The sequence below is a fragment of the Callionymus lyra genome, chromosome 3 (assembly GCF_982586985.1).
Source record: "Callionymus lyra chromosome 3, fCalLyr1.hap1.1, whole genome shotgun sequence".
In the NCBI taxonomy this organism is placed as follows: domain Eukaryota; kingdom Metazoa; phylum Chordata; class Actinopteri; order Syngnathiformes; family Callionymidae; genus Callionymus; species Callionymus lyra.
In genome coordinates, this window is record NC_141820.1 from 18,907,779 (window position 1) to 18,935,254 (window position 27,476).

Consider the following 27,476-nt stretch of genomic DNA (forward strand, 5'->3'; position numbering starts at 1 on the left):
TTTCTTAATGACTCAACTTTCACCCATACCCCAATAGAGTAGAGGAGAATATACACAATATTTTAAAAGGAGGTTGTCTTTTTGAATTTGAGTGGGTGAAAGATTACCAACAAAATATTTTTAAAATGAAATAACTTGTAGTTTAATATTAAGGTAAGTCATTTTTATTTGTATAGCGCTTTTCCAGACCAGGGTCACAAAGCGCTTAAACAATCAAAACAATATTCAATAAAGTATATATTTTAAAGATCAAGATAAAACCACAGTTTCAACTCTAAATAATAAGATGATTACAACACGACACCTGAAATATCAGTCCAGGTGAAATAATGAAAGTTTTTCTTTTAATCTTTTTTCAAGTGTTCTGGTGTTTGTGAAAAAGCTGCCTGTGGAATAAAAACAACAGCTTGCCCTCTATTTACACGCCTGGGTGTGATAAGCAGAGACCTATGTTAATTACTGAGCCCCCTCCCCCCCCAGGAGACCTCTCTCCATAACCCCTCGACCCGCTTTTTCCAAGCAAGGGACAAGACTTGTCAGACGGTCCCTTAAACCGGAAAACGGTCTCTATTGTTCCAGCGCCCCGCTCAGCTCACTCGGAACCCTGCAGTACCCCTGTGCGGCCGGGGAGGGCGCTGCACGCATGGCAGGCCGGGCTCCGCGGCCTTCTCTTCTTTTTGTCTGAGAACTGGATCCCAGTGCCGCTCCACAGTGTGCCATAGCCTCCGAGCTGCGTCCGTAGCACACTGTCAAAAACCCACTCCGGAACGAGTCACCACCGCGACCGGGGAAGCGTTCGTTTCACACCGACGGCCATGGCGCGTGTAATTTGCCGGTAAATCGGTCGTATTTGTGACCGCTTGGAAGGGAAGTTGTATCGGGGCTTTGCTCGCTCTCGGTGTGCATCAGTCTTTCTTAGCGAGCCTCTGCTACCAGCTATTTTCTTTAACTTTTTAAACACTCAGCTTCGCGAATGACTGAGCGCCGGCGGAGTATGGGATCCTTGGCGTCTTAGGAAGCGACTCCAGTGGGCTTTTTTAACCAGTATTTTTGCACCGCGGAAAACGATGGCAAATTCGACGGGGAAAAATCTACCAGATCAGCGGAGGAAAGGACAGGCTTTCCTGGACGAGCTGCGGCAATTTCACCAAAGCAGAGGGTGAGATTTTTTTGTTGTTACCCCTGCAAATATAACTTTATATCGCATTTCGAACCGAACCGGGACCTGCGCACAAGTGTTATTTAACGACTCGTGTGTTATTTTCTGTGTGTTTTCCATCCAGATCCCCGTTCAGGAAGATTCCTATCGTGGGTGGCAAAGAGCTGGATCTGAGCGCTCTCTATTACAGAGTCGTCTCTTTAGGTGGATTTGCAAAGGTGAGTGGAACTAAAAAAAATAATAATTTGTGGCCCCTCGTTGTGGACCTTATCGAGGGGGGGAAAAACCCCCCGAAAAGTCGAATGATCCAGAGAAGTGTGTCGGTGTTGGCCTTGTGCTAGTTTTTGTCGTGTATCTCAATGTGGTGGCTTGTGTTGTTGTGTGGAGAGTAAAGAACCGCTCCGAGTCTAGAGTGCAGTTGGAGCGACTCAAAATTAGCGGGCACGTTTAACATCGATTATCAGCCTCGGAACCAAGCTCGGCGGGGCAGGGAGCGCCTCGCCCGGGCTTTTGCCGGCACTTTTGTCGCCCATTTGGTGGAGGAAAAAAACAAAAAAAAGAACAGCTTCGTTTGTCTTTCTCGCCATCTTTCTTCGGCTTCATGGCTGAACATAAAAAACGTAGGCCTCACAAGGCCCTGTGTTGGGAGAATCCCCCGACAGTTTAGTGCCACCGCCGAGCCCCGAACACAAGCCGAAGCACACGCTCTCTCCGAGGGTCACTTTGTTCGAGTTTCCGCCGCTTTTGTTTTGAACGCGCGATTAGCCAAAAAGTCAAAGTTAGCTTGTTAGCCGCGGTGCTAACTAGCCTCGGCAGTAAACCATGAGTTAAGCTCCTGTGCTGTAAGTGTCAAATGTAAACATACAATTACCACTCGTGCTCACATTTAAAACCAAAAAGGCAGCTTCAATGTGTACTTATTCTCACAATTTGTGTTTATTGCATATCGTTGTGTGGGAACCATCATTCCCATCGACAGAAAACACGTTAACAGAGCAGATGTTTACAGTTTAACCGCTCTTTTTTTCTTTTTTTTGCGCACACGTCTAATCACAACATGATCTTCTGGTTTGCAGGTGTCTGACAAAAATCTGTGGATTGAACTTGGAGAAGAGTTTAACTTTCCAAGGAGTTGTTCCAACGCTGCATTTGCTTTAAAACAGTACTACCTTCGGTAAGTGGCATGGTGCTGCAGCTTTCTGCTGTCAGGAGGCATGTGGGGTGTGTTTACAAACGTTAGAAGGCTTCTGTGCTCGCTTCTGCTTGGAGGGAATGTTCTTGACAGGAAACCGTGTACATCGGTTTATTGTGGGCTACAAAAGGGGAGGTATCACACCAATGGTGTACAGGACATGATCTTAAAAATACATACATGTGAAACTTTGCTTTAATATTTTTTATTTGTTTTTGTTTTTATGTGGGACAATCTTAGGTTTAAATCCAGCTTTAATGTAACATGTACTAGTTGTATAATCTTTTTAAATCATTCAACAAGACAACGGTCAAGTTGAAAGTAAAATGACTTGTTTTTCAACAGATCAAGTAACCCGGGCAGATAATCTGCAGTTTGAATTAGGGGTTATTTTGTCTTTCCTCAACAGACTGATGCTATCATTTGTCATACGTTACTTTAAGACATCTTATTATCACAAATTAAAATACAAATGGTTACTTGTGATACTTTGCTTTACTGAATAACCCTTAATTTTAGAACATTCTTTATTACCTCATAAATCAACCTAAAAATCTATAGTTAACAGTACATTCTTATTGGAGCAGCTTCTTCCTGTTCCTCACCTGTAATGTATTTATTGAATTGTAAGTCTAAATAACGGCTCTAAAAAGACACTTTTCAAAAGTTTTTTTCTCATATAAGCCTGTAAGATTCAAGTTGTTTTGTGGAGAAAAAAAGTTCCTTCGAGTGACCATTCCTTTTTTGCATCACGTCACGTGACAAACGAACAAACTGAACATATTGCTAATGTAGAACAAATACAGCATTTTCATTTGTTAATGTTGTATTAATCCTATAGGTAACAAAATGTATGTTGCTGCGAATTGCAAATTCACAAGATGTAAACTTGGAAACTTTCATATGAACTGGCACTGAAAGAATCAGCAGTCGTCATAAAGTTATTTCTTTAAACAATCATTGCTGTTATTTAAAAAGTGTATTATTTCAGTAGAGCTTAACCTACTCTCCTTTTTGCTCTTTTACTTTTACAAAAATATGTTCACTTTCTTTTCTATCCGTCAAAATGTGTAATTGTAATCCAGGGAAAATGCAGAAGGTATCAGTGGACCACTAGATGGGACTGTCTGCTGGAAAAACGTTCAGTGATTGACCAGCAACATGATTTCTTAAGGCTTATGAAGAATATTGCCGTCAGTATTGAACCAAAAGACTCCTCTTGAGGGATGTATAGAATGACACATGCTGTAAGAAGGATGTTGTGATTTGCTGAGTACGTACTTGCCGAGTGCTTTAAACCTGCAACTCTTGAGTCAGCTGCCAGTGATGGGTCACTTTTAAACGTAACAATTTGTATTTGTTGAGGCTGGTGGCAATACTTCCGCGTCCCCGGCTTGTGTGCACCTATCAGTTGCACCTGCATGGACATTATTAAACCTGACTTCCCTTATTGGACACCGTGCACCAAATGTGTGGCGCTCAGTATTGGTACTTGTTGCAGCAGGTTGTTTCTACATATAAAGGGTGGTTTGCTAGTGCAGTAGTTATTGCTGTTTGGCAAATAAATAGTGAATGTTTCCTTTTGAAAGTGGAAATAGAAACTCTACCGACTGGTGTGAAGGATTCTTGGTAGTGCTTTTGTTTTTATTTTTCTGTGATATTGGAGATATTTAGTGGAAAAAGCAGTCTTTCTCTTGTATTCTTCTAGTTATTTTTATAACTATGTGAATGATAAAAAAACAATTGTGTGTAATCTAATACAGTATCTGATCAAATCTCTGTGTTCTATGGTTAACCTTTTCATGAAGCTTTGTCATTACGATGATAAAAGATAACATGAAAAAGCGACTGTTAATATTTTTTGGCGAACTATAAGTGAGACTCTATAGGTCAAACAATTTACCTGCAGGAGGAAGAGAAATAACTTGTTTGTTGCATGGAGATTTATTTTGTATACAAGATTTTGTTTGACATGGAAAACCCTCCTAAATACGTCCATAATAAGTTAATGTCTTATATTTCTTTTAGCTTTGGTATCTGCTGCTAGAGGTGGCTCTAAGTAACATTATTTAATACTTGGTTTGTGTAAATATAACAAACCATACTTTTCAAAAAAAGAGTTCAACATTTTTATCAATTTAAGTACTTTTATAAGTGGCAGAAAGTCTGGTAAAAGTGTGGACGCCCCTGGCTTGGATTTTGTTATGGAAAGCCTTGAGTAGATGTTTGCTAGAATCCGCTCATAATCTTGGTTTTCCAGTTGGTTGAGCATCTCTAATCAGTCACTCCTTTTTTCAGCAGGCTTTAGACTTTTCATTCATTGAAGTCGCTGTAGCTGTAAAGGTTTTTTTTTCGTCTCACTATCCAACTACTTGTCCTTATGACCTCATTTTCTTGTCAACCTTCACCAGTTTACTGATTTTGGATTTCCGGTTAAGTTTCTTAAGATACGTTAAAAGAAATGTCTTTGACTGCCCTGCATGTCCCTCTGCTAGAAGTTGTATTCCTTTAATGAAACATTGCTTTTTACTATTTATTTACACATTCATCATTTATACTTGTATATAATCTTGCTTATTGCCATGAACTTAAGAGTTGAGGGACTACATTTTTTCATTTTGTTTTTACCTTTTTCAGGACATGCTGCCTGCAAGTACTGTATGTGTTCATATGTAATTTGGCCTTAGCCTTTTTTGTGGGGGTCCATTCTAACATTTGAACACTTCTTACTTTACTTGAAATGAGAAAAAAATATGGTTGTAATAAGTGGTAAATCTGCCAATGTAATAAGTGAAAATTTAAACTCCACCATCTGTAAATAAGCTCATATCTCATTTAAATGATACTATTTCCTTGTTTATCTAATTAAGGGGAATATATTAAATATTCTGACCACAAGCTTTGGAACAAACTTCCTCTCTCTTTGCGCTTGATGGAGTCTACTGACTCCTTTAAGAAACATCTTAAGACGTTTCTATTTGTTCAGGCTTTTCCTTGATTTTCTGGAACTCCTGCGTTGTTCTCAGTATTATCTTGATCTTTAAAGTGTATATACTTTTTTTTGAGTATTGTTTTGTTTGTTTAAGCGCTTTGTGACCCTAGTCTGGAAAAGCACTATATAAATAAATATTACTTACTTACTTACTTAAATGTTCTTCGTGCAGTAAAATAAAGGGAAACTCTAAAGCATTCCTCCTGAAAAAAAAGAAATGATTGGATAGTGTAGGATTTCAACTTCCCTTCTCCGAATTTCAACTGGCTTGTATATATATTTTTAAGTGATTTGAAAACTCTCCCTTTCGGGTCCGTACCTCAATTTACTTGGAAATGATTCTCATCCAGCACCATTGATGACCTGTACATGCTGAAATGTGGCTGTAGCTTCTAGCCAAAGGTGCTATTGTGGGAAGTTAATATGACAACATGTTTTTTTCCTGAGTTAAAGTCTGACAATAATCTACCACATGTCTTGCAGTGTCTGCTAGTAAAGACATGACCTCCTCTAATGCAGTTTCACTTAAGTCTATTGGCATATTCCTTTTTGTTTTAAATAACATTCTGAAAGATAATGTGGAGGAATTATTGTTTCCAGTCCTGACATTTTTTGGCAGGTCTCTCCTGCTATTGTTTGCTTGCCGCTCTAATGTAGAGGTTGAACATTTGAGGTCCTCACCAAGCGTCCCTTCTAGCTATTTGATATCTCAATGTCACTTGATAATAAGCACTTGAGGTTTGCCAGAGAGATTTTCTAACTCTCTTTCAACTTGTTGAAGTGTTGCTTTGACACCAGCCCTACTGATGGTTGCTGGTTTCATTTCAAATTCACACGCCGGAGTTGAATGTTGACACCAGATCACACTGGCACTCTAACAGAACAGTTGCTAAGGAAATGCAGCTCTGTGTTAGATCCATTAAAAAGGCCAAAGTGACCTGAAACGGTTTAATTTTGAAAATCCTTTTTTTTCCCCACCCTCATCCATGCAGCGTTTCTGTACTCTGCTCTCATCTTACATGGCATAGACTTCTTTTTCCTGCGATTACACTGATTCGGATGAATCAAATTTAACACGTCTCACATTTCTTGGACCATGAATGTGATTTGTTCACATGATGCTTGCATTACCTCTCAACCCTTTAGTAGCACCTGTGTTCTGAATCTCAGTCCAAGTCTGTTCCAGCGTAAAACCCTGGAACGCATTAAGCAAACAAGACATTTTTCTTCACGGCTATTGATGGTTGTTATCTGTTAATGTAATATCCAATCCAAAATCTGTTGTATAGATTTACCTTTTATAATATAAATGGGACTTGTTCTCAAACTGTGATATTGCTCAGTAGATGCCTGGGTTGTAACTGCCTGGGAAAACCTTCATCACAGGAATCCTCCCTGGTACGATTTTCTGTACAAATCATGGCCAACGATGTCTGTAACAAAGCTGTTTAACTGGAAAGAAATGATCCTAGCCACCAAATTTTACAGCTAATATACTGTGTATATATACATGCCAGAATAGCATAGTTAACGACACAAGTACAAGCTGCAATTTCTGTTTGATTTAACTTTAAAATGTTGGATTAGATTTCACCTTGGAACACAAAAAAGTGTCTTTTATATTTACTGCAAAATGGGGGAAATATGAAACCCTTCTGTAAAACATGTTAGTGTTTGTAATTTAAATCATTTGAGATAAAAGGCGTCTCTGTCGTAAGGAATTTAATTACAGTTGTTCTTCCCAAATCGTTTGATAGAAATGAATTCCAAGTTTGACATTTTCATTTATTTTACACTCCGTAATGCATCTGATTTACCGCAAGCAAAATATACTTCAGTAAGAAATGTTACATACTTAAACAGTGGTCATGTTGCAAGCTTGTGTAGCGCAAAATCATTGTCAAATCTACTCATTAGGTCACATTGTTTTTTCCATACTCATAAAAATAGCTAAACCATCCCTATAAAGTATCGATGAACTAAGAGGCAGGCATGGAAGTAAAACACTGACCTCTTGATAGACGTAATAATTTTGTATTCTTATTTCAGTTGACGAATATAAAACGTCGTTACCATAAATAACATGGTGATGTAGAGAATCGCAATGTTTTGATTGACGTAAAGAAAATGACCTCGTTCTCTGATGTTATGAGCGGACGTACGGATGTGAACAAGTACAGCTGAGTACATGTAGCAGAGGAAGACGTGAGCAATAATGGATAGTTTGTAGCAGCGAGATTAAGTGATGAGGATGAAGAGAGCGAGTTACTGCAAGAATTGGAGCACTATTTATTTGAACCGTAACGTTAAAGAAGCAATGATTACATCCCAACAGGGATAAGAAGCTCATTGTTCACCCCTAAAAACACTTAATGGTTATTTAGAAATGTTTTCTCTCACTTAAGCAGCAAAAAGTACATGGTATGTAAAGTCTATCTTTACAGGTTAAAAAAAAAATGGGGATACCAACAACAATTACACAAAATGTATTGTTTGCTGTGCTGTTTTAATGCTCTATTTCTAGACCTCAAAAACTAATGTCATTCATATTAAATTTCAACCAAAATACTGAATTTGTTTCTTCATCGGTCTGACTTTTAAGCCTTAAAGATTCACTTATAGCGACTCGATAATGTAAAGTAATCACTGAATATGAATATCTATCACTTCATGCGATGCGTTTTCATGGTTGTGCTGGGAGGATACATTTGGAATCAATCCTCATTCCATTTCAATTTTATCCATGCCAGCGACTTCTGGATCTTAATGATGAGAATTAGAATATCAAGGTATGTCAGGACATTTATTTTATTTTTTTTCACCTAAAATCATCTTTTCCTGAGCGGTGTTTTAGTCAATGTAGGCTCTTTAGAAGAGAAAGTTCACTACTTTGTGCGCTGGTGATGGCGAAAGCAAAACGTAAACCATGCTTTCAACAAATTCTCAAAGCTTGTAGGCGATGAATAAATCTCTCAGAAATAAGATTTACTACAGCTAAGTCGGCACAAATTTCTTAAAGTTCTGGGAATTTCATAAAAAATCCCAAAGCGTGTCCACTGAAGTCGGTACTGCCAATGCCAACTGACTTTCTATAATATAATTAGCATTTCTGCTGTGCTTTATCCATCTGTATGTTTTTGCTGAAGGTGCAAGATATATATAATTGTGCAGTTCTGAATGTACTCATTTTTGATGTACCTTTCGAACTAATCCTCCCTTTCACACATTGGTTTGGCCACTTCCTAGTTCTTGGATTTTCTTGTTTAACGTGTGAAGGACCACAATTATAAATTGGGTCAGAAGTTTATCAAATGTACCACCTGATGAATTTAAAATGAAATGTTGAAATCTTTCATCTGTAAAAAAAAAATACTGCATTAACAACCTTTTTTACCTTCTAAGGTTTTCTGATCTTATAATCACTTGCATACATGCATTTTTTTTATTTTTTCCTATTCTGCTAATTTAAAAATAATAAACATTACCTTGGTTAGCTACACATTAAATGTGGTTAAATAACTGGAACTACCAGTTTAAATATCACAGCTGGTCTCCATGTTTTTCTTTCCTGTTTAAATTTAAATAAGGGAGGCAATAAAAAAAAAAAGTTAACAAGTATCTGTTGGTGTGGAGTTCAAACTGAACCTTTCTCGTCATACCTTTTTAGTCTAGAAATAGCAGTCACTACATTTGTTCAATTGTTTTCATCAAAACCACAAATATTGTTCACCTTCGCTCTGGAGTTGATTTATGATTTTATATCCATCAGTTTCCGTCACAGTCATCTAGTGGTTCATGACTGCTTAATGTTTCTTCAGGCTGAATAATGCTCTTGTTTTCTCTCGCACAGGTTTTTAAAGTAGTAAGGCCTTGACATTTTTAAAAATTCAGAATGCAACTATATCGTGGGTGTTCCATTTAGCATATTATTTATGTGTGGGATTTGCTATGGTGATATTAAAATAGTTTTACTAAATCCGTGTGTTCCTGAGATCATCCTGCAGATGTGGAATATTAAGCGTCCGTACTGCTCCGTGCTGAAGCTCACAACAACTTGATGAGCATCCAGACCCAGTAACCTCATTTCAACCCAAGTATAGCAATTACAGTAGCAACTCCAGGTCACGCTGTTCTGGTTTTGTCGGTAAAATATTTCAATTTGTTTGAAGAATAAGGTTCTTGTCTGCCTTCAAAGCTTATCAATGTCATTTTCTATCTCAATTACAAATGATTTGAATGCCTATTCGCATCCCTTGGTCAATTCATTTTTTTTTTTTGCGTATTTTAAATTGACTAAGAACTTTACATACCCTTTGAAAACAATCTCAATTGTAAATTGGCTAATGTTCTTTGGGCAGGGAAGGCTACAACAAATAACTGAGTTGCATTCAAGATTATTAAAAAATGTAAACATTTATGCAGGTTTTTAATATGATGCCATTGATAGTTAAATATAATCCAATATTAATTAAACTGAATAAACATGCTTCTGGTTATGTGTGCAAAACGCTTTTGTGTTCCCTTATGTTTGTTATAAATTGTCTCCTAGCCTTTAACTAGTGGAGCTTGAATGGATTGACAAGTATACCTTTCTTCCATTAAGGTTGAGCACTACATCTAGTACAATTCAAAAGATTTGCTCCTCTCAAGGGCTCGACTATTTTTTTCCTGACATTCAATGACCAGGCTTCCAAGTAAAACAAGGGTGTTGAATTATTGGTGCTGGATTCCTTGCTGGTCCTTCCGCTCTTGACATCTGTATGCTGTCTTGACAACAGATCAATAGCGGCGGTGGGGAGACCACCAACTTGCCTTTTTTGCACATTGAATTTCATTTCGACTGGACTTTACACTGTGCTCTTATTTAATGAGATCAGTTACGATTTAAATAAAATGTCACCTGTAGGTCTGGAGACCTAAATCACCGTCTCAGTTTCCATAAAAGCTTCAGAATGTCTTTAAATCGATGGTAGTCCTATCGGAGGAGGAGTGCTTGCTTCTTTGAAAAAGGTTTGACAGAAACCTGCATTAGAATGAAGCTGTCATTGAACTTAAAGATGTCTGGAAATAACTTCTATAATAAAGACTGAGAAAGGCACTGAGGTGTAAAAGAAGGCTTATAATGCTGTTAATGTATTCAAATGTCTGCTTTTGAGTACCCAGAGAATACCCAGCTTTTTAAATTGGTAAAGAACAAATGACACCTTTGTCGACTCGACTGTAAGTGAATGGATGAAGATCATTTTTGATTCAACAACATACGTTTTAGTGTCAAATATGGCCGTACTGACTACAATAATTCCATAACACTGCCACACAAGAATGAAAACTTCAGTGCCAAGTTGGTTTATTGGCAAATGCTATGAACCTGTTAAAAAATGCATGTGTTTCTTAGTTAAAATACTCATAATATCAATATCTTATGAGCAGGCATTGATTCCCAAAATTGTAGCGGATAAAAAAAACAAACTGTAGTAGAATTTGATACACATACAAATGGGTGAACTATGATTGAAATGGTTTTCTAGGTGAAAAAAACAAAACATCCAACAACAAGGGTTGTCGTCAGGGTTTGGTTTATTTGATTAGAACTACAAAAAAACCTTAAAGACTGTGCTGATGTACGTAGTTTCAAGTCAAGAGCCATTATTGACGATGAATTTGGATTCTTTTAAGGGTGATTCTGTTTTGCAATTAGAGATGAAGGCAAAACTGCCTGTTTTCTTTTATTGAATTGCAATCGTATTGGCTTTTGCAATGATACTTGTGAACATAGATATATAAACTTTATTGACCCTATTGTTTCTTTGCTCCTAGTCAACAAAGGTTGTTTGAATCATGTACACTTGGATAAATCAAGCATGTCCTGTCAGAAATATTCCATATATATAAAATTGTATTTTGTATGATTATTGACACCGGGGTTTGCACCAAGTGTGACTCGAAGGATTCACCCTCCGCCGCTTGGTTCAAGAGTGAACTAATGGTTGAAATGTGACTCTTATCAGTGTAAACACACCCATTTCTGTAACGGTCACGGATTGAAGGCGGGGTGGGTAGTCCTGGTCTAGTGGGTAGGAGACCAGCGCTCCTGTCATCATGCATGTTTCAATAGAGGAAGTGCAGACACAAGCAGCTGCAGCTAACCCCCCCCCCCCCCCCCCCCCACACACACACACAACCATTTAGCCGTTTCCTGCTCATGCCCAGCGATGGTTGATGACGCTGCAGTTAGGAGCGTGGCCTATCTCCCTCGCTCTGCGCTCCCCCCGCCCCCCGCTCTCGCTCTACAAGTGTATTTATAGTCCAGTGTGTCACCCGGCAGCCGGCAGATGGGGGATTACCTTGGCGAACAAGCAGTAGCCTCGCTCAGAAGCGCCCTCAGTGACTCACGGCCACACGGGCGGCCGGGTTCAACACACACTTGTTTTGTTTGTCTGGCAGCTTTATTGTGAGGAACTCTGAGAGCGTCCGGGTCGTGGCCAGCTCGCACACGGAGAACATTTTTCCCGTGCAAAACTACCAAGGATGTGCTTCTTGGGAGTTTTCTGTAGTAAAGATTTGACCACGAGCTGTTGAGCTGTTTAAATACTCATTGCCGCTTTGTTTTGATTTATTCATCTATAAACGCGTCACTAAAAAAGCAGTGTAATGACCACCTCGGACAATATGAGACGCCGACTGGTATTGTTCATTTTATTACATTCATTTTGATAAAGTACTGCTTTCCTCATTTTAGCATTGAATTACCTGACGATGAGCTAAGTCGATGTGCAGACGACAAATAATCAGGCTCATCATTTCAAACTAGAAACTGTTAATAGACAAACACCATTTGAATTTTTCAGTGAAATACACACTTCTTGCACCTCATTTATTATATATACCCCAGGCAGTTTTAGATATTTGTGAATTGTGTTGTGTCCTCGCCATTGTAAACAATGTGAAGCCGTTTTTGCAAAAGTGACAGTTTCTTTTCATGTTCCACAACAATATCATCTTTTCTGTCTATTTTGGTTGGAGATGCTGTTTGTTCCTCTTGTGAATCTTCCTTATCTTCCCTAAGCAGGAAAGGTGCAATAATCTGTCATAGAGAAACGGATTCTCTTTTTCTAAATGATGTGCCAGAAGTTTTAATAATTCTCTTCTTTTGGGAGGAAATAAACTGGAGGCAGAGAAATTGTGTCACAAAACAGTGTTGTGTTGCTTTTCCTTAACAGCTAATGACTTTGACAAAATAATTGTTGATCTTTTAAGTTTGGATCCAGATTTTCTTGATCGCCCACTAAATTCCCAGCTGTTGGAGCGACACCTTGCTGTTTCACCTCCGTGCTTAATGTGTGTTCTCTTTTATTGTAGTTTGAATATGAATGAGCCCAAAGGTTAATGACATTAGCATTTTAATAATCTCTTCAGTCAAGAAGACTGCTCATATTTAACATGGGAGTTTTCCATGCAGTGATTAATGTGGGGAAGTTGTTCCTTTGACTGCACTTGGTGGACTGTGTAATTAAACGTGTCGTCAGTTTGTCCTAGGGAAAGAGAATCATGAATATTTGTCCTCATGAAAACGCATTACTTTAAGTAGACTTGACTGTTTTGATCTTCACCCTCGAGGTTATGTCTTGACGACGTTGGTCTTTGTTGCAAAACAACCAACAATACCAAAGGGATTTTTGTAACCATTTGGTGGTGTCCTCGATTACCACCTGGATCCATGGGTTTTAAAGGGATTCTTGGCGAGGGGATTGAAGGATGCACACTTGTGGTTAAGTGGTGAGGTTCCTCTCTGTGGTCTTACACCAGAGGCCCATAATACATAAATGAATAAATGCTGTTCTTGAATACTGGAATTGGATATATTCCTGTTTTTTTTTTTTTTAATGTTTTTTATTATGACTGCTCTTGCAGTCATTTTATGGTGTCTCTTCTAGGCAAATGTTTTATTCAATGCTTCTTTAGGTGCGCTTTTATATCTTTACATAGGCGACTTGCTGTTCCATGATCTGCCCAGTCTGGTATTGTGAGGGCAGGGGAACTAAAACACAAATTACTGTAATGCAGTTTTGTAATCTAACTGATTTCACCTGTCCTTCATAAACTCCTGGATCTTAACTCTGCACACGATTTGACACATCCACATCTTTACTTGCTGTGCAGATACTTGGAGAAGTACGAGAAAGTCCACCACTTTGGCGAGGATGATGACGAAGTTCAGCAGGGCAATCCCAAAGCCTCCCTTCCAATCGGTGCAATCCCCAGCTCCTATAATTACCAGCAACACATCGTATCAGGTGAGAGGAACTGTCCCCTACTTTTAGCAAAGGGTTTTCATGAGTCTCATCCTTATCTACTTATTCATCAATATCTGGATTAATGAACAGAATAATTGATGACTGCGTGATATGGTTTCTGCTGTTTAAGCATAATGTAAGACTGTAAAGAAGAAGAAAAAAAAGTTCTCGGTTTAAATTAAATATTTAAAGTTAAGATTAATCTAATCTTCTACTGAAATCACTGCCATCACATTATTAAATACTATAATGTACAACTTTCTCCATGTTTAAAAATATAAAATCAGTGTCTACCTCTGCCATGTCCGTTAGTCTCTTGTTATTCATCATGTGTTTTAACAGCTATTGTTTACAAAACCAAAGGCAAAAAACCTTTAGCAAGCTTGTATGTACGTCTACAACTGCGTAGAGGCACACAAGCCATTATTGATCGTGTCAGTTGGTATGGAAAACGCATGTAAATCAAATGTTTTTACTAAAACTCTAGAGCCCATCTCTTGGCTGCAGTCACACCCACGACCACGACAAAAAGGGGGCACGTGCATCTTTTGATGACTCGTGAAATGTTTATTTAATAACTGCTAAAGTGCTTAGTGTTCAACTGATAATAAAAAAAGAATCCAGTTTCCTTGATTCCTTTCTTTTCCGGTTTATAGATGCAAGCAGCAGACAATTCCGCCCTTGTGAATCATGACTTCTTCACAAACAAATTACAAATGTTAACCCCGTAGAAGTGGCTCGACTATTACTATAACCATTTTCAGATGGTACTCGTTTAATCGTTTCAGCCCCCATTGTGTGTCCTTGGGTCCAGAAAGGAGAAATCGTTAATTCCATATTTGTTATGCGGTGCAGGGCACTGAACCCTTTCTCCTTGGTGAACATAAATGTTTTGACACATCTCTCATCCCCTCTCCTCAGACTATCTCCGCCAAAGCTATGGATTGTCTACCGACTTTGTTCCGCCATGCGACTACAACAAACTGGTGCTGTCTCTCCTCTCGGGCCTACCCAACGAAGTGGACTTCGCCGTCAATGTTTGCACACTGCTCTCCAACGAGAGCAAGCACGCCATGCAGCTGGACAAGGACCCCAAACTGGTCACTCTGCTGCTGGCCCACGCTGGGGTCTTCGACGACTGTGAGTAACTCCTCATGGTTTCATGTGTGATCTCTCAAATTGAGTGGATATTTTGTTTTTGTTTTTTTAGCACTTGGCAGCTTCTGTGGCATATTTGGGATGGACTGGAAGGAGAAAACGACTCGAGACTTTATCAGGGTAAATATTTTGGATGCTTTTATTTGAATAATGCATATTGCATGGTTATTTAAATGTAGACCCATTTCTTGCCGTTGAAGTACAATTTATTATTTTGGCAAAATGGGTTTACAAGTTTCTGTCAAATGTCATATAAAGTCCATAATGACATACATCATCAAAGCTTTTTCAAAACTGGATTCAAAATTTCTCTGCGCTGATTTACAGAATTTATAACGACATGTTTTCCCTATAGTTCTGGAGGGAAGTTGTCACAGACTCTGAGGTCAGGGAGCTCCTATGGGACAGGAATGGACCAGGACAAGGTAAACATCTTATGTGTTTGGGGTATAAATCATTTCTACCTCACCACCATGGGCTTGACTTGAGTTCTTGTTCCAGATGGTACACTGAGTGCAGAGCGATGGCCAAGCCTCTTCCATCCTCCCCGGAATCTGGGGATAAGCGACTTGGAGGCTCAGCGGGTGCTGCAGATTGCCGTCATCCTACGAAACCTCTCGTTCGAAGAGGCTAACGTCAAGTTCCTGGCGGCCAACCGAACGTGCCTGCGCTTCCTTTTGCTCTGTGCCCACTGTAACCTCATCTCGCTCAGACAGCTGGGACTTGACACGTTGGGCAACGTGGCAGCCGAGGTACGTCCTGTGCGGATGGAGATCCAAATCTCAGTTTGAAATGTGAAATGTTTTTTATTTTTCAAAAGCTTACGCTTGTACCCCAAACTTTTCTATATGACTTGTACATGCAAATTAGGGATCAGTCATAGAGTTATGGACGGAGATTAACAGTAGAAAAGAGTTCAGGCAGGTTGGAATAGGTCAAGACTCGCTCCGCTCAGAAGACTCTCTCTTTCGCCTTAAAAATTGTCCAAAACTCAGCAGCTCAGATTTTAACCGACAACATCACATAACCCCAGTTTTAGCACCAATATACTGGTTCCTGTGTGTTTTAATATGCATTTCACTACTGTAGTTATTACGTTTAAACCTCGTCTGACTCCTACTTACCTCACACATGTTGACTACCTATGAGCCAGCTCACGGTCTTAGATCCTCAGACGGGTCACTGTTGGCTGTTCCAAAGTCAAGACTTAAAAATCAAAAGGGGATAGAGCATTTTCCAGGGCTCCACAACATTGTGCCTTGTTCAAAATATCTTTTAAAAACATCCTTTAATTTGACTGGCTTTTGTGTGATGTCTCCTTTTAATGCACAACTGCCTTCGTCAGTAAAAGAAATGAAAACCCACTGTTTTACCTTAATATCTTATTTAATTTAAATGCTATTGGTCTCAAATTGAACAGCTAAATCACGTTCTGTGCATGTTAACATGGCCTGCAATAACATGCCAATTTCAAGAAGGTGATAAACTTTGTTCTTTTTTTTTTAATGAATATATCGTCCTTGTTGCTCTGTGCTAATTAGAAAACAATTTCCCGATGGAGACCTACAGAGGGATCAATAAAGTTCTATCTAAAGATTATGAGTGTCAGTAATTCATCAGGAAAATGTAGATGGGAGGGAATTTGACTAACTTCTATTCTTCTGGATTGTAGCTTCAGCTGGACCCCGTTGACTTTCGAACAACACATCTGATCTTTCACACCATCACCAAATGCTTGGTCTCCAGAGACCGGTTTCTCAAAATGAGAGGTAAGGGATTAGACTTTTTGCCAGAGAGAGTTTTTCCATAATTAATTTGACTACCTGTTGGTTTGCAGCCATGGAGATCCTAGGAAACCTCAGCAAAGTGGAGGACAACAGCGTGCTCATTTGCGAGTATGTGGACCAGGAGTCGTACCGGGAGGTGATCCTGCTCCTCACCCTCCCGGACCTCATGCTACTCATGGCCTCGCTGGAGGTCATGTACCTATTGGCGCAGTTGGGAGAGATTCCCTGCAGCAAGATCGCCTCTGTGGACCGGAGCATAGGTAAAAATAACTCATGAAACCCGTTGTCATTAAGGAGGACAGTCACTCTCCATTTTGTCCTCCTCTATAAGTAACTGATTTAATTTTTATCTGCCTTTGGTTGATTATAAATTTGCTTTTTAACTTTTCTCCTTTAGACCTGCTGGTGCGGTTAGTATCGGTGGATCTCCACACGTTCGGACCAGACGCTTTAACGGCAGTGCGGTTAATCGAGCACCAGGCCAGCACCGAGCAGGCAGCAGAGGTACGGCCACAGCTGGTGGAGCAGGTCCCTGCAGCTGTACCTGGAGCGGCCACGCCTGGTGAGTGGGCTGGAAGATTTTAATGTTGATTGTTATGTATTTTATGATTTAAAAAAATTAATAAATTATAAATGCAAATATACAATTTTGATAGATGTATATTTATATATGTATTTGCTTTAAGGCATGATAAATCTGGTTCTTTTAAGATCAGAGGATCCGTCGAATTTCACTTTTTTGGATTTAAAGTGATGGTTCACCCAAAATTTAAATGTCACTTATTTCCTGCTAAGTGTTGCTAAGGGTCTGGATTATTTTGGAACGCAAAAATCTATGTTCATATGACTATTTTGATTTCTCTTTCCAAAAAAACATAATGAAATAATCCAAGTACCTCCATACTGCTCGTCTGCAATGTCTCGCTTGTATTGAAGCCTCGACAACAGAAATGGTTATGAAAAACAAGTATATATTTTAAACTTTGTGTAGCATGTTAACCTCTTAGCTTCTGCTACAAACGACATAAATATGTAACTATTGCGTTAGATCCCAGTGTCTCCAGTCTACCATATTTCTTCGGAACAATTGTCGTGTTGAAGCTACATTAAAAGAGGATACTTGAATGTTTTTGGTGTGTCATTTTGGACGAAGACAACCGAGTCATTATGGCATACATTTTGATTTACAATGCCAAAAAGACACAGATTACTCTGAAAATAATCCCAACCCTTAGTTAACATGAGGGTTAGTAGAAAAGGAGGGAAATTTGAATTTGGGGTGAACTATCACTAAGCCCCTATTACAGTCTTTAATTGCCTGACCTCTAGTGGACGACTTATGTTACTGGGTAGTAACGGAATCCAATGTTTGCCACATCTGTCAAATTGAATTAAATCGTGTTTTTGTCGTGTTTGTCTGCAGCTACAGTAACAAGAGTTCAGGCTCCGTCCACACAACCACCACCAGGAATAGTCGAGCTAGACGGAGAGAAATTTACATTGCAATGGTGAGCATCTAACTTGTTTTATTCATTTTCCACTTGATGTCTCCGATTGCTTTATAGAGAACTGACGACTTGTGGTCATCCTTTTTGTTTCAACCAGGCTTAATGCACACTTTGAGACAAACCAAGACGGCACAGTGTCTCGATCGGAAATGTACACGGAATACTTGACCACCTGCAGCAAAATGGGACGAAGTAATATTTTGAACTCGACCGGCTTCCTCAAATGTCTACGGTTAGTGAAGATTCCATCATTTTATTCCAGTCAGAATGTTGCAGTCGTCTTTCAGGGAGAGTAAACTTGACATTGATCCAAGAAAAATGATTCATAAGGAATTTACTATACCTCTAAAGTTAGACTTTTAAGAGCTGAAATGAAATTATCATGTATCTTGATGCATTAGTGAGGAATTTAATTACCTGTTCCTTAGTTTTTACCTACTTTTTCTAACTTTTCTATCGGCTTGTTACATGAGAAAATGTTCACAATATCTTTTAAAAAGAAAGCCAGTGTAGTAAGATATAAAAACATTGATTATGTGGTATTATAAAGTAACCCAGTCAAATTGTTCTCCATGTAAGCTGATTGTAAAGCAGTTCAAAACAATAAAGTTTTTAAATGTTTATTTTTAACCGTCTGTTTGACCTCCTTCTTATCAAGGACCGTGTTTCCCAATCACACGATGCGAAGGCAAGATGACCCCAAGGCAAACGGCCAGCTTCAGATTCTCCTGATTGGGCTACGAAGGAGGTCGATACCTTTGCCGATACAGCTGTACTATCAGCAGCCACAGAACACAGGAGCAGCAACATCAGCTACCGGAGACCCACAAGCTCCTCCCCTTGCAGGTACCTCAAACTTTCAATATAACTTGTTTTAATTGGGATAAATTTGTTTTTATGGTCATCCATTTTCCCCTTGAGATTTATTAACCTCATCCTAGATTCTTTAGCCTTTTAAAGGATCACTACATCACTTTTGTATTTCAACAGACAGACTGTCTTTAGTCATGCTTTGCAGGAAGTATTTATTTCACAATACTGTTTCTGAACGTTGGTGTGGCCATTTGTGGTTTTTAAAGTTTTAACTAAGAAACCTCTAAAAAAAGAACCCACCACCCCTCCTCCCCCCAATACATACAAAAGCATAAATGTCAAAAGTAAAATCATCTTAAGAACGAGATTATGCAGGAAAGACGTAAACCAGTTTCTGTTTTTGGTCACTGAAAGGAGCTCATAATAATGATGATAATAATAATAATTTTATGTTTTACATATTCTGTAAAGCTTATTGTGCATTAATTTTTCTTGCACCTGACACTTGCTGTCTTGTATCTAAGACGTGTGTCTTCTGTGTTTTAGTTTAATTCCAGAAAACTGGAATTTCACAATCGTTTTAAATGATATGGTTACCAGACCCATTGAGCTCATTGCTGTCAAATATATCTTTCAGATATAAGGCATCAAGAGATATCAATAGAATTTAATTAGGGCACTAAAATGCAGTTTTGCAGTAGTCTGTTTTTCTGGTTTGTACTAAAACAATTTGTTTAGTAACTGGATAAAATATGATTTGATTGCTTATATTATCCTGTACATGCATGTGTGTATTGAAACTCTAACTTTAAAAAAATAGACTTTCTTTACCCAATTTATATTTTCACAATTCCTTTTCAGGTTTAGCCCCTGGTTCTGGACTGGGGCCACAGCGAGCCATAGCGGTCTCTACTGGTACATCTCCATCTGTGGCCTTTACTGCACAGGAAGCTCCCAACAATGCTAGCCCATCGCCTGTTCCCCGCCATCCTGCTCCCCCACATGTGCCTCCACATTTGTCACCCAATCCTAGGGCGCCAGTGCAACAAGTGCGACCCGGCCACATGGTCCAGGTCCCCTTGTCTGCAGCAACTGCCACCCAGAACCACAGTCCCCAGATTCCTCCTGTGGCCATGCCACCTCAGCAACACTCACCGATGCTCCCCACAGGAACACCCGTCACGCTCTTTCAGCAGGTACCGCCCGGTCACATACTGACAGCCAGGGTGCAGGGGGTGTGCCCACCAATCACTCAGCACCACCAGGGTGCATCGCCCAAAATGGAGGGTCATTGTGGTGTCACTGTCTCGGCACCCTCTTCGACACAGGCTCTAGCCAGTCCCGCGTTGAACATGTCGGCGGTCCCCAATTCGCAAGGTCCTCGAGGCGTTTATCAGAACATCGCCCCCAAACCAGAGCCATACCAAGCAGGTGGACCAACGGGGGCTCTAAACCAGCAACCTCAGCAGAGTGTAGTCATCGTTAGTCCCAACCCTCAGCAGAGCCCGGTCTACACGCCTGCCATTCATCAGATAGTTCTCACCAACCCATCGGTCATTCCCAATACCCAGACTCTTCAGATAGCGGGACAGCCGTCTAGTCCCTGCGCCGCAGCCAGTCCTCACTCCAACAGCCCGAATCAGACTGTCAGCCAGGCGTTGTCCGTCAAGCGACAACAGCAGCTTCTCACTCAGTCGCCACCTCCTCAGACTACCTCCACAGAGTCCAGCTTGATCAAACAATTACTGCTTCCAAAACGGCCGTCAACACCCGGAGGCAAGCTCATATTGCCCGCGCCACAGGTGCCCAGTCCCAACAGTACTATTGCGCCTAGTTCTCAGGTCATCTATCAGACTGGCTACAGCACGCAGGGAGCTTCTTCTCAGACGCAGCAGCTAAATGTTCAGCTGGTTCCTGGTCATGTTCCAGCATCAACAAGCCCAGCCCTCCAAACCGTTCAGCTCGTACCCGGACCTCTTATTTCCACCAGTAGTCCTGGGGCCGCTACCATCATCCAGGCACCGGCAGCTGCCGGGCAAGTCACATTTACTGTTGTCCCCAACACTGGTTTCACCACCACGACCGCTGCTGTCGTCAGTCAAGGCGCGGTAGCCCCCGGTGCCCCCCCACCTTCATTCTCCACTGGATCCTTGCCCCAGCATAACCCCGCAGCTTCTCCACCGCCGCCATCGCAGACGCCTCCTCTCCGAGGGGACAAGATCATATGTCAGAAGGAAGAGGAAGCGAAGGATGCGACGGGACTTCACATTCACGAGAGGAAGATTGAGGTGATGGAGAATTCCTCTATAGCGGATGGAGACGCGTCGAACGGTAAAACGAGTAATGGCGACGTCGTGCCAGGTGCCAAGCTGCTGAACGGTAGAAAATGTGTGGAGTCTGATCTACCTCCGTACCACTCAGGTAACAGCCAGGGGGCGCTGAATGGCCCAGCTACAGACTGTCCTCCTGCCAATGGAAAGCAGGCCCTCTCCCCTGGCCTGAAGACCCCTCAGGAGGGAAGCCCTGACTCTAAAAAGACTCTTGTTAATGGGGTTTGTGACTTCGATCGGGGCGACAGTGGTGGCAACTTGAACAAAAACATTCCAAATCACATCGCTTCCAAACAGTACTTGGGGAACGGTGAGGTGGACCCACCTGAGAGGAGTCATGGTTCAAACCCAGATCTTCCTCCTTCACCCCAGCAAGACACTGCCAAAGCCCAGGAGGCAGAGCGCTTGCCGAATGGACCCCAGACGGCTGGCAACAAGCCCCTTTCGGAATTATCCAATGGACCTCTGGCGCCTGGCCACTCTGTACCAGTTCAAAGACTTCCTAATTATTCCCTTCCCTCCCCACATACTGTTACCTCCCAGAGCGCCACTTCTTCGTCCACGAACGGCGTGGCCTCAGAGTCGCGCAACCTAAAGAGGCCGGCGGAAAACGAAGACCGTATAACGGCACCGTCGGGGATCCCCAACAAAGTGGGTGTACGGATTATTACCATCAGTGACCCCAACAACGCTGGCAGCAGTTCCACCATGGTGGCGGTGCCAGCGGGGACCGACCCAAGCACAGTAGCCAAAGTAGCAATAGAGAACGCCGCGCAGCAGCAGAGGAACTGCTCCCCCTCACAGGCGGCGGTCTTAACGGTGAGTTTGTTGTTGACGTTTCGTTGGTGCCAAAGGTTGAGATTATTGTTGCCCTAGTTAATATTGCGATGCCAAACCAAGGTAGAAATAAAAATGCTCACTGTCGACACATTCCATGATCCATGAAACTCAAAGTTTTGAAGTGAAATTGTCTTTTCTTATGACAAACAAAAATAACGCATGACCCTGCGGTGTGTAATCAGAAGTTCAATGATAGGACTGAAAGTTTTTAATCCTTTGATTGGAACTACAAATTAAATGTCTGTAGTTTCCTTTTTTTTTCATTGATGTTCAGACGTCAGATCAGTGTTCTGCCTTCTAAATAAGCAACCTGACAACAAGAGCTGTGCGTTTGAAAAAAGAAAAATGTATACATCTACCACAAGTCTTTGAGCCATCTCTTGTAAGCTTTATGAGAAGCCAATCCAGACATCATTTGAAGGAGAATACATTTCAGCTTTTTTTCAACCTTACTTTGTTTCAGCTAAAAAAAATCTCAATCTACGATTTGGCTGACAAACAGATCTCTTCATTACCCCCATATATTGTACCGTCTCTGAAGTGTGTTAATTATTTAGTTTTTTTTAACATATATATATATATATATATATTTTAACATGAAGTTGTTGTATGAATGTTTGATGGAGGTTAAGAAGGTGAGACCAGTTAAGACCATGTGGTTCTCGCCGATACCCACCTCCAAGAACAAATCATCTGAGAGAACAACCTTGGCCACCAGAAGGGTCCGGGTTACACCTCAGCTCACATTCTACAAGACTGCTCTTGTAAACAAACGTTTAATTATGCATGCGACTCATCGTCTGTTGTCCACCCACAGCCAACTGTCCCTTCTCCACCCCCTGTGACCCCGTCTGCCCCTGCTGGTGACCTCAGCCCACAGCTCCCTGCTGCACCGTCCGAGCCCATTAGAAAAGCGGGGCAGAACTTCAAGTGTCTGTGGAAGTCCTGTAAACGGTACGTAAACGCAACGGTTGATAATTGCATCTTAGTAACAAGTCCGACTCTCGTGTCCAGGTGGTTTGAAACACCAGCTCAAGTGTTCTATCACGCGGCGACGCAACACGGCGGCAAAGATGTGTACGGCGGCCGCTGTCAGTGGGAGGGCTGCGACCCATTTCCACGACAGAGACTTTCCTTCGTTACGCATCTACAGGTAGGACTGTGGCCTGAGGGGCCACTTTGTTGGCCCTTTAGCATCCATCCAAGAAAACCTCCATCTTACCTTTTACCTGTTACTCTTGTGTTGGGTTTAGGATATAGTTATGTTACAAAATATATACTTTCCATCAGAAGTTGTACATGATATGTGAAACAACATGACGAAACGATGATAAATGAAACGGGTATATTGAAACTCGGAAAGTGACAAATGCTTCCAAGGTTTTACAATTTCAGAGAAGTATTACTATTATATATATATATATTTTTAATACAGTGTTCCCTCTCTACCTCATTCACCTTCTGTGGACTTTGTTTTCATGGATTTTCTTTTACCCACAGTACTGCATATTTTTTATTTATTGTAGCAAGCAGCACCTTTTTGATTGTTCACACCGTACAGACATGTTTCTTTTAACAGCAGATAAACAACATATTCACACTACTTGATGGAAAGCGTTAATTACTGTTCCCATCTTATTTATGGTGCCAACACAATTGTGAACTCTTATAATACCCTTCTACACACTGCTTTATTTAGTGACCGGCTTTGTGGTCGCTACAATACTGTATTTAAATTCCATGTCTATGTTGCTTTATCAAAAGTGATCAACATCTGTGGCTGGGCGGGAAAGCAGTGTAGAAGCGGTTCAGGTCAGAGTTTTTAAGCTCAAATAAAAGTTGTTTATTTTAACAAGTGACAGCTGTTATCAGAATTATATTTTCCTTCAAGAAATTACATTTTACCAGCATGTCGCATTGTCAACATCTTCAGTTAAGGGGCAGAGTCACAGGCCTGACAATAGATCTGCAATTACACTAAAGTTCATCAGAGTTTGACTGTGCGATAGTTGGTTTGGAATGAACTTGTGCAGATTTGGAGTCTTACAGGGTACTTTCATCATCACAAACTTTAGATTCCATTCATCCATCTTTTTATTGGCCATAAGAAGCGCTCCATTGTGTCTCATCTCCATAAAGGAAATGTTGTTTTGTAATAATATTAGAGTTGTTTTTCCTTTTCCTGAATCTACAAACATTGACTCATACTTGATGGGTACACTGCGCAAAACATCTGTTCCAGCTTTCTGAATGGTTTACATTTTTTACTATACCCAACCCAGGATTTATGGTTGTAGATTTAAAAAGGTGATGCCGCTGCAGATGAACTAGCATCTTTGGGGGTTCCATTCAGTTTTGTTTGGTAACCTTGATTTCCAGCAAGAGATTGACATCATTTTTCTGTTCTGGTTTTCAGGATAAACACTGTTCTCGTGAAGCTTTGCTGGCTGCGCTCAAACAAGAAGAGCAGCAGGCCCAGAGTCCCGGTCAGTCTGGTTCTCAGTAAGTATCACTACTTCAAATAATGAGTAAATGGACTGACACAATAAAAACTGTAAAATGACACAAATGAACAAACTTAAGAAAATGTTTTTGAACATTTTCCGGGATTAACACTCTCATAATTTCATTCTTAAATCTTGATTCGTCTGTGTTTTTGAGCCTGGGGTCGTCTCACTATCACCAGCTTTTGAGTGATATTTGTATTAAATGATGTGAATATGTCGATCAACCTTTTTTAACTTCAATACATTTAGTCTTAAACCTAAAATCTCATTCTTGCAGCCCCAACACTGCTTTGGGTGTTTTTCTCAATCCCTCTCAGCGAACTCATCGCTGTAATGGTAATGAATGTGATTGATCACTCCAATTGGTCAGAAGTTATTGAACTAAGACATGTTTAACTCTTGGAGCAGCATCTTTGTCTAGACTCCACTAATGCATTATGTCACAGGCTTCTGTAAATACAGGTACGGAGAAGCCTCTGCTTTAGGAAACGATTCTGATTTATTTTCTTGGTTATAAATGTCTTGCATGACCTGAAATACGTGTGTAGTTTACAGTACTGCATGTGCTAAATGTGCTTTGTGTTTCTCACAATTCAGGACTCCGCCAGCAGCAGGCAGCACACCAACACAGCGAGCTCCAAAAGCAATTGTCAATCATCCGAGTGCAGCTCTCATGGCCCTACGAAGAGGCTCTCGAAACCTGGTCTTCAGAGACTTCACGGTCAGTATTTATGATGGTTTTACTGCACATAAACAACTTTGTTTTACATCATTTTAACGTCTCCTGAATCTTCGTGCTTGATTATCGTTTTCTTAGGACGAGAAAGAAGGACCGGTGACCAAACACATAAGACTTACGGCTGCCTTAACGCTAAAGAACATCGCCAAGCACTCGGACTGTGGTCGCATGTAAGTGTCATCAGATTCAACAGTGGCCGTCATCCAGATACTACACTTGTAGAAACGCCTGTAAGAACAAATAAGTGTCTATTTTTAAAAACCGTGTCAGTCGACTACTGCGGAATGAATGCAAAATTCCTCAGGACTAGACGCGGCTGTCTTTAACTCTTAGTCGACCTGTCAATTCAAAGATGCTTCTTTCTTAAAATAGACTTTATCAACGCGTGCAAGGAATCCACAAGAAGGTTTATTGAGTCTGTCTGATTCCACTTTGGGTTTGTGTCCCTCAGGTTGGTAAAGAGGCATGAGACGCACCTCTCTGTCCTGGCACTGAGCAACATGGAGGTCTCCACGACGCTAGCCAAATGCCTTTACGAACTGACGCGCTCGCTCCAGGCCTGAAGCCAAGGGGACGACCTCCACGACCCCTTCAGAGACGAGAGGGGAACGCCACCACTGAGCTGTAGCGGCTCTGCAGGAAAGCAGCAGGGCCCGTCCACTCATCCACAGCTCCTTCCCGCCCCCTAACCTGTGTTTGTCCCTCCACACACCTGAGAACTGCCACCAGGGGTCTTCCACCAGCTGCCCACAATGGAAGGGGGGGGATTATTTCACGCCACTTCCCCGAGGGACTCCACCGACGAAACCCCAAACACGAGCACATTTTTGTCAACTTATTTTGTCTTCTGTTTCTTATTTCTTAAACTATTGTGTGCTTTTGAGTGAGTGGCGACTGACTGAAGGGTATAGACGGGTCGGAGGGTAAGAGAGAGTGGGGGGTGGGTCGGGCGAGCGATGCAGGGCTCAGCTGGCAACTGGCGAAAACTTTTTTTCCTTTTTTTTTTTTTTCCCCTTTCAGAAACTTGGTAGCTTGGTTTTCTTACTTGAGTCAATATATTTTCACTTATTTATTATTGAAATACCATTACATGAAATGAAAAAGAATCTTGTAAATATGTTGTGAATATATATAAAATAAGAATCTCTTTCATGCAGCCACTGGAGAACTTGCTCTGTGGAGTAAAAGAAGCATTAATTTGGTAGAAAATGAACTAGTATGTTTGTTTTTGTTTTTTTTTCGTTTTTTTTTTTTTCTTTTGCTTTTCTGGCTTTTTTATGATTCCTGGTCACTTGTATCTAATGTGATTCTATACTCAGCAGTGGATGAATGTACTTAAAAACCTGTAAATAATTCTACAAAGGTACTGATGCTGTAAAGCTTAGGGAGGCGAAAACAGTTTTTTGTGGAACTGTGACATTTTTGTATAATAATACCTTGTAGAACTCATTTTGCTGGCTGAAAGAGTATGGAATAATATATCTCAAGTCATTTTGTAGAAGGAAAAAAAAATATTGAAGGTATTCTCTCCCCAACACACTTTCCCTGTCAATACACACAAACACACACACACACACACAAAAGAAGCATATATCCACTGTTAGCGTTTGTCATGTACGGGCACAGTGCTTGTACCAAAATTTTTTTGTATTTGTAAATTGGTTTAAATACATTGGAGTTTTTATACAGGTTTTCTCCTGTGTTCTTTTTGCTTTATGTGCAGGTATAATATTTTCTTCACTACGTTTTTTCTATCTTAATATAGTGTGGAGTTTTATTGTACTATTTTTTCATTCTTAATACCATGCCACATTCCGGCTCACGTCCTCAAGACTGTCCTCTCTACGTGTGTTGTGTAACATTTATGACTGCCTGTCGTATTAGCATCTGACCGGGGCGAACCCAAACATCCTCAGTTCTGCAGTGTCAGTAGGATGTGTGACTATACATAGACCTAACAGTCTGTTAGAGATTGGCTTTATTTACTTTGGTGACTGTTTATAGTTTTTAAATAAAAACACTGAACATTTTGCTTCAGTTTCATGCCTCAATCTTTTTTTATATATATATATAATTTGAATGTATTTTGGTTTGTTTACTCTCGACTAAGAGCTTTGTGCAAATTGAATTCATTGAGAAATGAACAGTGATTATGTT

At 40.6% G+C, this 27,476-nt stretch overlaps 1 protein-coding gene across 1 annotated transcript; it reads left to right on the forward strand.

Moving 5' to 3' along the window:
- Positions 1–619: 619 nt before the first annotated feature.
- Positions 620–27,349, forward strand: arid2 (AT-rich interaction domain 2). The gene is made up of 21 exons (XM_087786802.1): positions 620–1,159; positions 1,284–1,377; positions 2,236–2,333; positions 13,504–13,637; positions 14,559–14,777; positions 14,848–14,915; positions 15,151–15,220; positions 15,297–15,547; positions 16,468–16,564; positions 16,633–16,842; positions 16,980–17,144; positions 18,006–18,090; positions 18,188–18,322; positions 18,749–18,936; positions 19,765–22,052; positions 22,891–23,027; positions 23,088–23,226; positions 24,490–24,575; positions 25,178–25,301; positions 25,398–25,489; positions 25,771–27,349. Exons 1-21 carry the CDS (start codon positions 1,068–1,070, stop codon positions 25,880–25,882), a joined length of 4,884 nt encoding a protein of 1,627 aa, XP_087642928.1. The 5' UTR covers positions 620–1,067; the 3' UTR covers positions 25,883–27,349.
- Positions 27,350–27,476: the final 127 nt, after the last annotated feature.